This window comes from Pristis pectinata, chromosome 5 (assembly GCF_009764475.1).
Source record: "Pristis pectinata isolate sPriPec2 chromosome 5, sPriPec2.1.pri, whole genome shotgun sequence".
In the NCBI taxonomy this organism is placed as follows: Eukaryota; Metazoa; Chordata; class Chondrichthyes; order Rhinopristiformes; family Pristidae; genus Pristis; species Pristis pectinata.
In genome coordinates, this window is record NC_067409.1 from 64439875 (window position 1) to 64457827 (window position 17953).

General features: G+C 37.3%; 1 protein-coding gene across 2 annotated transcripts in view; it reads left to right on the forward strand.

The window, feature by feature from the left end:
• The window catches only part of LOC127570232 (aryl hydrocarbon receptor-like), a 170014-nt gene that overhangs the window by 100457 nt on the left and 51604 nt on the right, over window positions 1–17953 (forward strand). For both annotated transcript variants that reach the window (XM_052015543.1, XM_052015542.1), the window contains one exon: window positions 14885–14974. In XM_052015543.1, coding sequence (XP_051871503.1) covers window positions 14885–14974 — 90 coding nt within the window. The remainder of the gene's footprint in view (window positions 1–14884; window positions 14975–17953) is intronic.

The window sequence follows — 17953 nt, forward strand, 5'->3', positions numbered from 1 at the left end:
GTTTGCTATCGCAGCAATCGCCATGAACTCTATTGATTGTGAGTGTAGATAAATGGCCCTTGCGTGACTTATCAAGTAAGAGTTGCTGTACAGGGGAAATCTTGTCCAAACATTATTTGATTGTGACTTATTTATAAGTGTTGAGGCTTTGAAGCTATATTACTACTGCTGTTTTTGTTTTGTGTTTTCAACCCACAATATGCTAAATTGCATTTTACATCTAAAGTGCGTGAGACTTCAAAAAACATTATTTCTAGCTTTATTTACTCAAACTTTGCGGCAGATTGGCGTTAGTGGATTCTAAATATAAATGTTAAATAACATTGCCAAGTTCTGCTTCATAGTATTTGTCAATTCATAGAAATTTATACCTTAATTTCATTTGATGGTAACCTACCATCCCAAAAGTTTTAATTCTGCAAAAAAAAAAGCAACCCTGTTTTACATCCTGAATGAAGAAATGTTATTATGGAAACATTCCTTTTATTTTACCCCACATCCTGTTCTATAACAGATGGGAAGGCAGGCAAACTGGTTTACAACTAAATAGGAAGTAGATGCATGTACATGGAAAGATTTGTGTACCAAGTTGCTTCCATTACACATTTTCACCTCCTATAATAAATTATAATACAACTATTTGCAAATTAGCTGTATCTTTTAGCTGGCATTGAGTAGATCTTTCATTGCCCTATTATAGTACTTCCATTGTTATCTGTTTCTTAACCACTTTATCCATTTGTTCCAGAATCTCTCATCTCTTGTTGTAAGAGCTTTTTGAATCCAATTTCAGGTCTCAGAATACTCTTTTGAGGTTATGAGTGGGAAAGGCAGGAGCAATATTTTACTCATCACAATTATTTTTTTATTACCTACATTTCTTAAATAAAATCTATTCATTTTTCAGGAAGTAACTGACAAAGCCAGCATTTATTGCCCATTCCTAATTACCCTTTAGAAAGTGGTGATGAGCCACCTTATTGGTATCGGTTTATTATTGTCACTTTACCGAGGTACAGTGAAAAGCTTGTCTTGCGTACCGATCATACAGGTCAATTCATTACACAGTGCAGTTACATTGAGTTAGTACAGACTGCATTGATGTAGTACAGGTAAAAACAATAACAGTACAGAGTGAAGTGTCACAGTTACAGAGAAAGTGCAGTGCAATAAGGTGCAAGGTCACAACGAATTTGAACCATTGCAGGATTACCTTTACCAGAAAGATCACAGTACCATTTGGATAGGAAGTTCCAGGAGTTGGACAATGAAGGAACAATGACATATTTCCAGTCAGTATGGTGTGCAACTTGGAGGGGAACCTGAAGGTTATGGAGGTCTAGTGCACCTGCTGCCTTTGTCATCTTGGTGGTAGAGATTGCAGGTTTGGAAGGCGATGTCAGAGTATCTTTGGTGCATTACTGCAGGCACTGTACCCTGGTGGTGGAGGGAATAAATTGTTAGGTTGATTGATGGGGTGAGAATCAAGTGCGCTCTTTTGTCCTGCATGCTGTTGAGCTGCTTCACTATTGTCAGACTGCACTTGTCCAGGCAAGTGGAGAGTATTCATCACTCTCCTGGCTTGTACCTTGCAGGAAGTGAGTTACTTGCTGCAGGATACCCAGCCGTGCACTCCTAGAATTTATGTGGCTGGTCCAGTTGAGTTTCATGTTAATAGAAAACCACCTCCTGGGTTAGGGAATTTGGTGATGGAAATTCCATTGACTGTCAGAGTAGGTAGCTGGACTCTTTCTTGTTGGAGAAGTTCAGTGCCTGGCACATTTGTGGTGCAAGTATTCCTTGGAGTTTACCAGCCTGTGCCTGAAATTTGTCTCAGCATTGCTTCATGCAGCTTCATGTTCTGATGAGCTGTGAATGGTACAGCAAGCAATTTGGAAGACAAATGGTATGTTGCCTTAATTTTGATTTGTGTATGCATAGAGTTGCCTTGCTCCAGTTATATACGAACTTGGTGAGACGGTTTCAGAAATAGTGTATACAAATCTGATCTCTCTAACAAAGAAAGAATTTATTTGCAATAGAGAGAGTAGAGCAAAGGTTCAGTGGATTGGCTTCTCGGATGGGGGATTTTGTTGTATGAGAAAAGATAGACTGAGCCCATACTCTCCTGCAGTGATCTCATGGAAAGGTACAACATTGTTAAGGGACTTGACAGGGTGGATGTTTCTCCTGGCTGGAATGCTTATAATTAGGAATCACATTCCCAAATCAAAGGGTTGGCCATTTAGGGCAAAGGTGAAAAGAAATTGCTTCTCTGAAAGGATAGTGAATCTTTGGAATTCTGTACCCAAAAGGACTGTGGAGTTTCAATGGATGTATATATTTGAGGCAGATTGATACGTTTTTGGATATTAAGTGAATCTAGGGATGTGGGATTAGTGCAGCAAAGTAGCTCAGTGGAGGTAAAAGATTAGCTCTGGTCCTATTGAATGCAAGATTAAACACAAGGGGCCAAATGGCCTACTTCTCCTATTTCTTGAGTCCATGAGATTACTTATAAGCTGCAAATGGATTGCACTTCCATTCAGTTCCTTGGAGTTCATGTATATGTGTAATGCAAATGTATTTCTAGTTTTGATATATTTTTCTTCGTATTCCAACCAATACTCCCTTTCTGCCCGCTAACCGGATGAGTTAGTGTCAGACCTGCTCCTGACTTTGTTGAAGCTTCTCAGGAAACCTGAATGTTTTGTGAACTCAAAAGGTTAATGCAAGGTTAAGGCCCTTCTGATTAATATTGAAACAATCATCCTCTTTCCTGTAGCTATTATCAAAATTGTTTCCTGATAGCATACAAACTGCTGAAATTTCATGTTGAGAACAGAAACTTTGTGTCATCTGAACTGTTGGGGTATTTTGGGATAGGAGATTGTATGTATGTTAAAGCAGTGCTCCATGAGAGACTCGTGACATTTTGAGACAAGACACTAGACCCTATTGGGCCTTCTCTGCGAGATCCACAAACAAGCTCGGAAGCCTTTCCTATCTGAACTCCTGTGGTGTTGCACAGTGGAAATGATGGAGCAAGACTGTGGAGGGGAAATAGGTGGGAAGGGAGAAGGAGAGAGTACAGAGAGAACCAAGTGCAGGGCTGGACAGTTGATTGGCATTGGAGCCAAACATTTGATTGGTGAGTGAGGACCCTTGCTTTGGAAGGAACATGTGAAAGGGAATATTGCTGAGGAGCCAGTTGTCAGGGGGAAAATGGTAACAAAGATGGTGACTAGACAAGGTAGAGTGATGGGTTGGTGGGGAGAAGGTGTAGGAGAAAACATTGGCAAAGGATGGAGAGGGGTTGTGGAGTGGTGAGGTAGTGGTTGCAAGAGACATTGGCAAGGAACTTAAGGACATTAGCAGGGAGAAGAAGTGAGGATCTCCAGGCAACCTTCAACCCCATGGTTGTTGGAGTTGCAAGCATCAGTCTGCTATTCCCCAATTTCCCCTCTGATCTGTATTGAATCCAGTCCCTGGTGGTCCTCCTCTGTTGATTCTACTGGTCTTGTTATCCTAACCCTAACCCCACCGCCCACGAGATCCCTTTTGCTGATACCTATCCAATTTCTGCTCTCCTGCAGCATAAATCCCTCAGTGCAATCACAGCACCCAATATTCTCCAAAAATGTCAGCCTCTGTTTGCCTCTTTTCCAACCACAGGATGGATACATGATTGCCAACCACATCCCTGCCGTGAAAGGCAGAGTTTTGCCTCAAAAATGTGCAATGCCCAGTCAGTGGTGCCAGAGCACTGAACTTTGGACATAGCTGAGGTGCTCAGCTGCTGGGCCCAGCCAGATCACCCTTTGGACTGCACTAGAATTTACTGTATAGGTACACTTTGTGACATTCACATTGAGAATACTCTCAGTCACTGTGTTTATTTGTATGGTAATTTTGTAGTTATCCTCCCACAGCCACCTGAATGTACAGTTTCTTTTTCCACCCTCTTAGTGGTTTTGATTTGCACTGCAATTCATTTTTTGTCACAGGAAATTGCAGCCATTGACGTTGCCGAGTGTTCATGCTTGTGCTCAATCTCCTCCAACTCCCCTTCCCGTCAGAATAATTATCTTATCAGTGTACCAGTAGCAGTTACCAAATTGCTCACTGGCATGGCATTGACAAATCATGCAAATAGTTCAGTTGATGTTATTGAGCAGTTAAAATTTAAAGATTAGAAAATATTTGTTGCAAGATTTCAAACATTAGACAAATTATTAGGTATCCAAGAATAATAACGTGATTAGTAATTTTGCTTTAGTTATTGAAAACAATTTTTGAATTAAAGGATTTTATTGTAAATTGCAAAGGATTGGTTTAATTTAAGATTAGATGTGGACTATTCATGCAAGTTCTGGAACATAGCATTTACTTATTGACCACATTTAAATTGAATGCTGGGTGTATCCAAAATTGCAGCTGAATTAATGTGATTATAAACCTACCAGTAAGGAGCATTTCAAAATTGTATGCTATATATGCCACACTCATTTGAAATTCTTTGATATAAATATTAAATCACAAGACAATCTGCTGTCTGTGTATATAAATAACTGTTGGATAGGTAATTTTCAAAGTCTATTACACTTACTAATACTTTATATAGAAGTAAAATAATTAATTCTATTGAATCTTCTGACCTTCTAGCTGTCTTTGTATAATTAAATGAAATAATGAAGCCAAACTAGATCTGGGTATTGTGCACTGAGATAGGATTAATCAATGGCCACATCATACAAGCACCTCGAGATAGCAGCAATCATAATGTCATTGAATTTTACATTCAATATGAGGAAAAGAAGAATGTGTCGAAGGCTAGTATTTTGTACTTAAATAAGGGGAAATATGAGGGTCTGAGTGCAGAACTAGCTCAAGTGAACAGGCAAATTAAGTGAAGGAATTAGTCTGCCAAGATGCACTATGGACAATGAAGGGGATCTTTCTGAATGCACAGAATACATATATTCCAATAAGAAAGACAAATTCTAAAGGGAGGACCCAACGTCAGTGGTTAATTAAAGAAGTTAAAAATACTATCAAACAAAGAAGAAAACGTGAGTGCACCAAAATGGGTGGCAGGTGAGATTGGACAGAATGTAAGAATGACAATGAATGATTAAAAGGTTAATAAGGATGGAAAATCAGCATATGAGATAAAGCTGGTCAGAAATATGAAAACACATGGCAAGAGCTTTAGTGGATACTTAAGGAAGAAGAGACTATCATTTGCCCACACAGCCAGTTTGTATGAATCACATTGGAGCCTCTTTGCATCCTCCTCGCATCTTGCATTTGCCCTGCAGCTTTTTGTCATCTGCAGATTTGGAGATGTTACATGTAGCTCCCTCATCCAAATCGTTGATATATTATTGTGAACAATTGGGACCCAAGATCCCTGCAGCGATCCAGTAATCACTGCCTGCAGCCAGAGAAAAAAAGTTTAATCCTACTCTTTTTTTTGTCTGTCAACAAATTCTCGCTCCGTGCCAGTATATCAGCCCCAATCCCATGTACTTTAATTTTGTGCACTAACCTCTTACGAGTGTCTTTACCAAATGTATCTGAAAGTCAACATGCATCATGTCTTTCGGTTCTACTGTATCCACTGCTTACATTCTGGGGAAAAACCTTCAGTATTTTTGTTAAGCATGATTTTTCTTTCATAAACCCATAATGACTTTGTCCAGTTCTGTTAATGCTTTCCAATTGTTCTGTTATTGCATCTTTAATAATAGATTCCAGCACTTTCGTCACCATTGACGTTGTGCTTAGTAGTAGAACAATTCCTTGTTCACTCTCTCCATCCTATTTTAAATAGTGGGGTTATATCTGCCACCTTCTGATCTGTAGGAATGGCTCCAGTGTCTAAAGAATTTTGGAAGATGACCACCCATGCATTCAGTATTTCAAGGGCTACTTCTTTTAGCACTCTGCCAAGCAGATCTCAGAGCTGAAGAATTTGTAAGCCTTTGGTCCCAGTAATGTCCCCACAACTATTTCTTTACTGATTTCCATCAGCTCCTCCCTCTCACTAGAACCTAGGTTCCCCAACATATCTGACAAGTTATTTGTTTTCTCATTTGTGAAGACAGAACCAAAGTATGTGTTTAATTGTTCTGTTTTTTTTTTCCCCTGTAAGTTTGCTTTCGTACTCCATCTTCCTCCTCCTAATCTTTCTGTCTTCCTGTGCTGAACTTCAGATTGTTCCTAATCCACAGGCCTTTTCCTGGCAATTTTTTTGTCTCCTCTTTGGATCTAATACAATTCCCCTTTTTCTTCATAAGCCACGATTGTACCATCTTTCGTGACTTATTTTTGTGTCAGACAAAAATGAAAATGTGTTGAAATTTACATATACATTCTTTGAATATTATCTAATGCCTATCAACTGTCAACCCTTTAAGTAATGTCCCCCAGTCTATCATTGTCAACTCAGACCTCATACCTTCAGAGCTTCCTTTATTTGGATTCAGGACCCCACTCTCAGAATCAACTTTTACTCTCCCCATCTTAATGAAGAAATGTATCATGTTATGCTCACTCTTCCCCAAGGAACTCAACACAACATGATTATTAAATAATCCTTTCCCTTTGCACAATATCCGGTCTAGTATGGCCTCTTTTCTATGTGGTTCCTCTGTATTATTAGGGAAAAACTATCATTAGCACACTGCAGAAATTCCTCCTCTATAATTTGATTCAACCAATTTACATATATAGAGGGAAACTATTGATGATCAGAATTGTACCTTTATTGCATGCATCTCTCATTTCCTATTTAATTCTATTCCCTGTTTGGGATTCTATAGAGAGTACCTGTCATCATTTATATGCAGCAACTGTAAAAGAAGTGAGATTATGCTTCAATTGTGTAGGATTGACATCCTTCCTCAAGAAAAAGATACCTGCATTTGCTGGAAATCTGAAATGAAAACAGAAAATGCTGAAGCATTCATTGGGTCAGGCAGCATCTGTGAAAGTGAAACAGACTTAATATTTAAAGTCTGAGAATCTGATTAATTGATGAAGGTTCTCAGACCTGAAACATTTAACTCTTTCCACAGATGCTGCCTGACATGGCAAGTGTTTCTAGCATTTTCTGTTTTAATTTCAAATCTGTAAGTATTGTTACAACAGTTTTTAATTGTGTAAACTTTATTACACTTCTCAACTCTGATTTGTGAAATGAGCTGTTCTATTTTTTTGTCATCTGTACTAACCAGCTAAAATGATCTCAAAGCAGCTCCAGAGAAGTTTTTATTTAAGCAGTTGATTTTTCCAGTAGATACCATCCATAATTGGGTATAAAGGTTAATGCCCTGGCAAATCAGAAAGGTATGGGCATGAATCACACTGCCACAATGAAAAGTTGAAGTGGAAAGCAGACAGCTCTTTGTGAGAAGTAATGTAAAACTAAATAAAGCTTTCTACCCAAGGGCAGCTTGTACCACAATTCCAAAAGGATATTAAATTTGATGCCAATTAATATAACTAGGTTTAACTTCTGTTATTATGCATCATGGAGGATGCCAAAAGGAGTAAAATAAATCTGATAAGAAAAGTAACCCTCTTGAAAATTTCAACAACACTCCTTCTAGGAATTCCTGGGTACATTCAGTGGTTATTAGTTATCTAAAACACTAAATATGGATAAAAACAATTAAATTGCAAAGAAACTACTTTTGGAAAATAACGTAGTCATTTGCAATATGGAATATTGTGTTTATTCAGTGGAGTACTTTCACAATCATCTGTTTGAAACTTTGAGCTCCTTCCTTATCAGTTTTTCCTCTTTAAAAAGTAGTCTCTCGTTCAACAACTGTTTTGAAAAGCAATACAATATATGTATACACCTTTCACCCTAACCCTATGTCCTCTAGTTCTAGTCTCACCCAGCCTTGGGAGAAAAAGCCTGTATGCATTCACCCAATTTGTACCTTTCATAATTTTGTATACCTCTATAAGATCTGTGCTCCAGGGAATAAAGTCCTAACCTATTCAACCTTTCCCAATAACTCAAGTCCTTAAGTGCCGGCAACATCCTTGTAAATTTTCTCTGCACTCTTTCAAGCTTATTGATATCTTTCCTGTAGGTAGGTGACAGGAACTGCACACAATACTCCAAATTCACCCTCACTAACGTCTTGTACAACTTCAACATAACATCCCAACTCCTGTACTCAATGCCCTGATTAATATGGATGATAAACAACGGACCCAGCACCGATCCCTGTGGCACACGACTAGTCACTAGCTTCGAGTCAGAGAGACAACCATCTACTACCGCTCTCTGGCTTCTCCCACTAAGCCAATGTTGAATCCAATTGGCTACTGACTCCTGAACGCTAAGCGACTTAACCTTCCGGAGCAGCCTCCCATGCAGGACTTTGTCAGCCTTGCTAAAGTCCACAGGCCTTGCTAATTCTGCATTTGTTTTATTTATATGGAATAACTAAGGAAGGAGTTTTGAGTATTAATTCTGAAATATAAATAATATGGGAAACTATTATTTCATGTGAATATTCTTGCTAAACTGTTAAAATAACTGCCTTTTGATTTTAAAAAGAAATGTTATCTTTAATTGTTATTAAGAATAATTTTCAGAGCCAGCTCATTAAAATAATTATTGAAAGGAACATTACAAATTGGCACTTTGGTTGTAAGAGCTGGTGTCCATCTTCTGTATCTTGATGTCATGAAGATATTGGAGTGGCATTAACTGGATGTGTTCTTTATTAAGCTCTTGTAAAGGCGCAATGTCATAGTAGATATCTTGGATAGGTATAAGGATAGGAAAGGTTCAAAAGGATATTGTCCAAACATGGACAAGTGAGACTAATTTGGGTGGGCATTTGGTTGGCATGGATCGAATGGGACAAGGGGCCTGTTTCCATGGTGTATGACTCCTGAAAACTGAGGTTTGAAACCTTTGGCCAATTGATAATGAACTCCATTTAGCATCACCTCAGGTGGAAGGATAAAAATAGCATGTGGCACTCAAAAGATTCAATTTTTCAGGCATCTAAGGTATACTATTTGTGCTATGAATACTGTTTATCACTGAAAATTGTTTGTTTTTCAACAGATTTGGTTGATATTATGTGAATAACAGCAACTCTGTGTGCCTTAACAATGTTTCAGCTTTCTTCACTGATGCTATCAGTTCTAAATGGAACCACCAGCATCTAAGTTTTCACATGTTCCTTACAGGTGTTGCCAAATGCAGAAGTGCTGAGTTTATTGAAGTGCAGGTGGTTCTGCATCTGTTAAAATGCACCATTATTGAACCAGCAGGATAGCTCCATTTTGCTAGGATTCCCAGCAGTTACTGTATGCAAGATAATTGTCTGTAAGATCTGATGTCAAGGTAGACTCGGAACAAGGTTCAAGGTCTATTCTACAGGATTTTTTGGGCAGTGGATGTCAAGCAAAGGGGAAGGGAAGTTCCTTTATTATTCATTTTGCTTTTATTATAATACTGATTATTTGTATGTGTTTTAGGTATACTTCAATATTTCACTACAATATTTCAAATAATTTGTATTTTAGTTACTTCAATTATTTTCATTTTCTAATGTCTTTGAATGTCACAGACATTTAAAAATTACTTAAAGTCCCTTGCAGTGCTTAAAGCTGATGAAGCTGCAGGCAGAGCTTTCAGGCATGTTTCAGGGCAGAGCTTCCTCGGTCCTTATTTGGAAGCCCTGCCGCTCCTGGGATCACCAAGGTATCCATGTCAGAAGCAGCTAAGTAGGAACGTGGCAACAACCACTCTCAGTATCTGCATGTGTGGGTGCTGCTTTGTTTCCTGGTTAATGTTGTGTGGCTGGTCCAAGCTCTAATACCTATCTAACGTTATTGCTTTGCTGTGCAAGTTCCCTATTTTACACAAAAGAAAAAAAAAGCTGCTGATGTTGGAAATCTGGGAAATAAAAATAGAAATGGTTCGAAATACTCAGCAATTCAGAGACCTTCCCTGGGGAGAGAAAAAAATATCAGACCAATGACCTTTCATCGGAATTCACCTTAAATAAAGGTAAAAGGTTATTGGTCCGAAAGGTTGACTTTATTTCTCTCTCCACTGATCCATATTTCCAGCACTCTTTTCCAAATAATGTTTTGTCTTCTCTCCTAAAGACTACTAGCTCTTAATTATAGAGTGATTAGCTACTCAAGCCCTTCAGTATATCCTCCTCTCGTAGCTTTCCTTTCCTTTCTCTCTTTTCTTCGCTTCCACCAAAACTTTTCTCATTTCCTTCCTCACTTTTTTAATAAAAGGTCTATTAAAACCTTTATTAACTGCTGACGTGCTCACTGAACTATGAGGAATGCCTCAGAGTTTTATGTATTGCAATGATATTCAGATTGAATATCCTAATTAATGTTATCATAGAGCTGCAGTATTACTGTGTTTGGCACATCTGCTCAGTGGTGAACCAAATAAAAGTACCTAGTTACACAATTGAACTATGTAACATTGCCAGATTGCTGGCAATTAAATGCATGTCACAATTTCAAAATCTGCTATTGTTAATATTGATAAGAAATTTTAACCTTTGATTTTATGGTTTACAATGGCATCGAAATGGCAGGAATAAATTGCAGCTCATTACAAATAATCTTCAATATTTTACCAATTGACAGTTATCACTCAGCAAACAGCAACCTAATTATATCCCTTTTTTCACTTCTAGTTTATATTTTTTTAAATATGTTTATATCAGGCCTAAGCAACTCATAAAAGAAATATCTTAATGTCTAGCCTTTTATTACCCTGTGTAATTGAGCTGTATTCCATTGTAATAAGTGACCTGATAAAAATATGGTTTCATGCTATGTGCTGGGAATAATTAACTGTGCCATGAATTTATTTGGTTTTCTGCAATGCATTACAAACCAGCAACAAAAGAAACACACTGAGTCATGTATAAGTGTTTAAAAACTATTTTATTAATAACTACTTATGATAATAAGAAAAAATAAAAGTAAAAACGTTAGAATGTTAGAAGTAAAAATGTTAGATCTTAAACATTAACCCCAAAACGAAACTTGAAGTGTGTGTGTGGCAAATTCCCAAACTCCAAGTCCAGGAATAGTTCTCAAAGTTCAGTTCAGCAAGCTGTAAGGTGAAACGTGAGCAAAGGCTTCTTCAACAACCACCGTTGACTGAAGACAAAACGTAGAGAGAAAATAGAGAGTAATTACGAAATCCAAATGTTCCATGATGGAACCTATATGACACCTCAGTGTCTGCTCAGCAGTGACCACTCCACCGCTTTGTTCCGAAGCATCTGCCACCCCGAAAGGCATCCGAATCGTGGCCGTCCACACAAATACCTGTTTCCCACTGCAAGTTAATGACAAAGTGGACTCCACCGGATTATTCCACAATTGTAGATTGTAGTGACATGCACAGTTATTTTTTTCATCCATCGATAGAGATTAGCAGGCTTCTCTCCCCCTCTCCCCTCTGACTGACTCCGACTGGTCTGCTCCAAAATGTCATTACGTCCTTATCTTCTGTTGTCGTCATCATGCCACACACATTGCTTTACCATAGACCTAGAGCTCTAGGTAAAGAAGACCCAAGTGCTGTTGAGCTTTGGAAGCAATAAAGTTCCTCTCAAGTGTGACACATTTGCCATATGCCGTGTCTTAAATTACTCACATGTTGTTTCCCAAATATATTGCTTGAGAAATTGTCAACTGTTTCCTGCTGACCTGCAATAAAGTTCGAGCTTGTTTGGAGATCTGTCATGGCAAGGTCCTGCACATTGACTGATCTTCCATAATGTAATTGGACTGCATGGGAATGACTGTCAGCTAAGCCAAATCTCCTAGTTTAGCTGGATATCAAAACTATCACAAGCATTGATTTCTTTTTTACCTCCTGGTACTCAGAAATATTCAAAAACTACTAAAGTACATTTAAAAAGCATATAAAATGCACAAAGACAAATATTTGAATAAATATAAATTGATGCATACCAGATTTCTTTGGTGCTATGTGGGATCTGTTGCTGTGTTGAGTCTAACTTTGTTTGAGCGGAGTTCTCACTGTAACCTGTGGGGAACTACTGTAACGTTGTACTCCTTCACAGGCTTCCATGCATTAAACATTTGAAGCAGATCTGGCAAAACCATCACCAACATCTGAAGCAATGTTGAAATTTCAGAATTTGTGTAGAAATCGTGATGTTGCAGAAGTTTATGCAGGGAAGCATTGGCTGTTACACAGAGATCTGGAGATATTTTCTCCTAAAATCCAGGCCATTATTTTCTGAGACAAAATGGTTTTATTTACGTTCAGTGAATCAATGCTTCTGAGATGTTTCTGTCATCTCCTAAAGAAGCACACTCTATTGGATGACCACGTGCTTGTACAAGTTTCAGTCCAGATAGTTATTTGCAATGATGGGGTAACAAAGAGTGTTCACCATATTTGCACATGAAAAGACCAGCAACTATAGGGTATTCATACTTACATGGTTTAATACAAAAAAACTGATGTAATTATCAATGATTCAGCCCTGATAACAGATAACCAACTACTCAAGTTTGTCCTCATTCTGCTAATTTTAGATAACATTCATCTCCTATTTACACCATTCCAGCCCATCCTTTTGTTCTACAATATTGCTATTGCTACCCTCTTTAACCCTGCTGTTTTGCTAAGTTCATTTAAGGTCCCTGCTGTCAAAAGATTTTGAACTGTTTTAAAATATTTCTGACAGCCAGATATTTTAAAACTCTTCATTTGGAATGGGTTGTGCTCATTACCTAGATGAAATATTTGTCACTGATCCTGGAAAGCTGAAATAAATATAGAAAATGCTAGAAACACTCCACCAAGGAAAGAGAGAGAGAGTTACCATTTCAGATCGAAGATCTTTCTGGTGACCTGAAATATTAACTCTCTCTCCTTAAGTACTGCCCTGCTCTGCTGAATGTTTCCAACATTTTCTGTTTTTAGTAGCTATGTATTTTTTTAGCATTCAGTGTAATCTCTCCTTTGAGAATTTTTTGTGCACTTTTGATATTTTCTTTGCATTTACAGTATTTCTTAACTAATTTTGGATAGCTTCCTATTGTAAAACTGCTTTGCTCTTTCTGCTCTCATCAGTTTTATTCAGTTAAGATAGAAAAGTGTAACTTGCATTGTTTGCAATTTTTATCTCTAGTCATTGTTTGATATTCAGTGCATTATTTTACAGTCTAGCACGATACTATTGGTCTAAAATTATTTTATTAATGCATTGTCATTGTAATGTGTAGCTGTGTTTGGCATTGAGACTACAATAAAAAAAACTCAATATTGCAAATTGACAAAACAATAATTTGCATTTTATTTACTGTATTCATCTTTTGGGATTTAAATAGTATTGTGACATCTATTGCTCAAACTTTAATGTACATTCCCAATTGTCATTCAGAGGATGGTGGCAAAGTCCTTTTGGTGATGGTGATGGGTAGGGTGATGCAGGATTCAGACCAAGTGACAGTGTAAGAATATTATTTCCAAGTCGAATGGTGTGTGTGACTTGGAGGAAAAGCTAGAGGTGGTGATGTTATTTTAAGGACATTTTAATCATTACCTATTAATTATGTATCAAAGAATTAGATTTCCTTTTTGAGCCTGTGCTTTAAAATTGTTTTGTAAAATTGCTCCAGGGTTAAAGTAGATTTCTCGTAATATTTTTATGTTACTTCAGTGGTTTTCTTCATCCAGGTTTGTTTTTGAATAAACTTGCCAGTTGCAATATCCATTTAAATTGAATTGGCATAAAATTGGTATTTTGCTGTATTATTTTGATTATATGTAATTGTAGATCTTTTTATTAAATTGAGGCATAGTGACTTGATACTCATTGTTCCCGATTTATATTTTCCAGTTTCCTCACTATGACTTGTGGAATGCTGAAGGTTTGGTGTTGTTTGCAGATAAATTTGCATTTTTCAGATGACTTTTTTATGTTGCGCGTAGATGATGGTCTTGTCTGATACTTTGATCCTAGTTAGATTATAGCCAGACCCAAAACGATTTTCACTTCCCATATAAATGAATGGATTGGATTAGAAAGCATTTGCCTTAGTTGATTTTCTTTTCTTTAGTCATTGCAGGCAGCTGTTGCCTCATTGTAATCTACTAATATGATATAGCAGAACCAAACTGAAATTTTCCAATCTATATGGCACACAAAGCTTTTTTCATTCTTTTTCTTGGGATCTGGACGTTGCCTACAGAGTCAGCATTTATTATCTCTCACTAATTGTCCTTGAGAAGGTGGTGGTGAGTTGCCTCCTTGAACCATTGCAGTTATCCTGGTGAAGGTAGTCTAATGGTGCCGTTTTGAAGGGACTTCCAAGATTTATATTGTCATTCCTTCATTGTTATTGGGTCTGCCTCCAAACTGGGGGGAGGGAAGAGAATCAGTAGGTGGTGGTGTTCCGTTGTACCTTATCCTGGTTCTCTTTGGTGGTTATCAATTTGAGAAGTGCTTTTGCAGTAGACTGGGCAAATAATTGTAGTGCATTTTGTGGATGTTAGCCACTGCAGCCATTGTGTGCTTGTGGTAGAGAGAATGAATGCTTAGGATGGAAGGGCTGCCTGCAGCTACACCCATCCAGGCAAGTGGAACATATTCCATCACTCCTGACTTGTGCCTTGCAAATGGTGGAAAGGTGTTGAGGGGTCAGGAGATGAGTCAGTAGGGACTGTTTTTGTACATAGACTCTTATGAATCTTGAAATACCTACTGGTTTGCAAGTTGCACTTCCATCTTGTAAGTAGGTATTGTTTATCATACTGTAGAAAATGTTTTTATTTCATTGATCTATTGATTGACCTTATTCTTTTACTTTGCAGGCTCTCAGTGGATTTGTGCTGGTGATTACAGCTGAAGGTTTAGTTTTTTACACATCTTCCACCATTCAGGACTATCTAGGATTTCACCAGGTAGGTTTTTCTTTTTCAATAATGTATATGGATCTCAAAAATAACCAGCTCAATTATCACAGTTTTGGACTTTTGTGTTAATATTCCAAGTTTGCATGTTACCCTTTGCGTGTGAAATTCAATTTGGATACCAGGAATGTAATTGCTTTGGTATTTCCTTTACTATTAACTGTTGCTGAGATATAATTTGTCGCCAGTCAATATAATTGTTTATTTTTCAGCATTTATGCTCGGCAAAGGTTCAAAATTACTATTTATTTATTATTTCACTCAAAATCTATAAAAGAACCGTACATGGTAGGCTCTATTGTTACTAAGCTAAATGTTATTGCTGTTGTCTGGAGAACCAGTGTAAACTGGCTCACTTTATGATGTATTCAGAGTTGCACTTTAGTAGTTCACAGAACTAGAAATTTTCTTTGAATTTTAGTTCTCTTGTTTTCTTGATCTGTCTTTAGTTACACTTGTGAATCTCTGACTGTCTAAACACTCGCTGTTCAATACAAAGTACAGTTATTAAAGTGAATCGATTTGGGGAATGTTTGGAGCAGGAAACAGAAGATGTAGTTCAACCCCCATTTTTGAGCTATGTGTTCAAGTCCTTTTTATATTATTATAAGTTAAACTGGATTAAGTGTGGCAGTTGTGTAACAAGTAATGTGGGACCACACTCATCTCTAAAATTGTCCATTGATGACTATATGCTCTTCACATAAGGTTGCCAGTTAGACTGATCACAAGACCAGTGCCATCAATGGAATTCATGAATTAGATGCAGGCACAGTGATTCTATTTGCCCCATTGCTTTCTAAAGACAATCTTGAATGCTATTTTGAAAAGATAGCCAGGTATTAGCAATGTCTGTAATCTCAGTAATTTTGACCAAGGTTTCTAATATTTTATTAATTTGTAGTCTAAAGTTATTACATTTTTGGAATGTCTTAATGATATTTATTTCTTTCCTGAACATAGCAACTACAAAAATGGATGTTTTAAATTTAAATTACACACCTCGTTTTCAATAAATTAGTTACCTTGAATAGCCCTTTTCGGCTATCTCTCAAACATTAATCATTACCAGTGCTACATATTTTGTGAATACTACTGCCACAAATGTCAACAACAAACAGAATTGGAATTGCATATTAAAGGAAGGCATCACGTTCCCTTTCCAATTATTTGACCATTCCCACAGGGACTGAAGTTTTAGTATAATGTTAACCAGCATACACTCTTCTGCACGAAGATCCTGCAAGCTGAGAGGGCTCTGTACCTGCTCTGCAGAGAAATCGGTCCAAATTTCAGAAGTTTGAATCCCATCATTGCAATATTTTCTATGACAGTCCCTGGGGGTAGAGGATAATATACTTACACTCCAGTTCTGTGGGTCCTGAGATGGGTGATGCTGCCAATGTGGGACTGGCATACTCTGTGGGTGATTTGCCATCTGTCCTTTGGATATGCAGGAGTAAGTGATACATAAATAAAACTGACAACTGGTCAGTTATGCTTATCTTTGCAGTTTACTTTGTATGCCATGATATTAAATCCTGAAATTGAATGAATTACAACACAGTGATGAAAAATCCAAAATATGGTTTATCTTCTTCCTTCTACTTGTCAACCATTTCAGGCATAATAGGTCTGTGCAGCCACTATTTCATTTGCTGATGCCTCTGGTCTCGTAGCTGAGTAGCTACCTTTTATCTTTGAGCACCCAGAAAGGAATATTTTTCTGTATTCAACCTAATTATTTAGAGAAAATTTGGCAGAAAACTAAATTTGCATTCCCAAAGTGCAAGCCATCAGCAATCTCATCTGTCACTTGCTTTTTTGAATCAAGAACTTCTTGAGATTATTTTATATTTCAATCAATTGCACGTGCAGTTTTTCATAATCCAGTATTTGATTACTGTGGACAAAATGTGCATGCTTCCCAAATTGTGAGCTGAATGAAGACACAATAGTTTGCCTGCAATTTTATCTTGAATTAATTTGGTTATTAAAATAGGCTGCATAAAATGGTGCAGTGTTTTGATGCTTTAGCCATTTAAAACAATATGCTTACAGTAAAGTTCTTGCAGGTTTGAATATGATTGGTGTAAGGTCTTTCACAGCTATCAGGTTATCTAATTGAATGTATTGCTAAATTGCTTCCAAGTATAATTGCAAAACATTGAACCTTAGCATTGATTAACTGCCACTTAAGTTTTAAAAAATATAGTTAATGGTATACTATAATTAAAATAACGATCCACTTATTTCGCTATTTCAGGCAAAAAATAACTTTGTATCTAAAATCTGCTGGATTATGTTTAAAAAAAATCAACTGTGCACTTAAGTTAAATTTAAAATAAATAGCCTTGATAAAAAGCCACATTTGCCAGGTACTGTAATTTGAAGATTGCTAATTTTAGTAGGTATCAACATTTCTCTCCCAAATAGGCATTTTTTGCAGCACTGGGTTTTAATGATGTAATTTATCTTTCCCAACTTGTGTGCTTGATCAACAACAATACCAGCTTGTGTTTACATAGTGCCTTGGATGCAGCAAAATCTCCCAAGGAATGTTGCTCTCACACTTTTAAAACCAGTTAAAATTTCTGAGCAATGTTTTTTGGTTCCTCTGACATTTCACCATAACTTTTCAATTGTGATTTTTTTAAGTTATATATTAAGCTTCAGAAGTCAAGCTTTTGAATGATTCAAGTATGTTGACCTGGTATATGCCCCTTCCATTAGCTCAGCTTCTTTTGGTTTCAGTTCACTGCAACCAGGAGCTCACCTTCTACGTGGAACCTGACTCCAGATCCAAGGTTCATTTGTACATTAATCTTTAAATGTTCTCTGTGATATGTCGTTGGCATCCCCAACTTAGCAGCTGAGTTTCAGTGAAATTCCTTTGGTCACTTTTTTGCTTCTTGTGCGGTCAGTATCATCATTTCTTCTCCAGGCCTAAGGGTGGGTTCTTGATGGGAG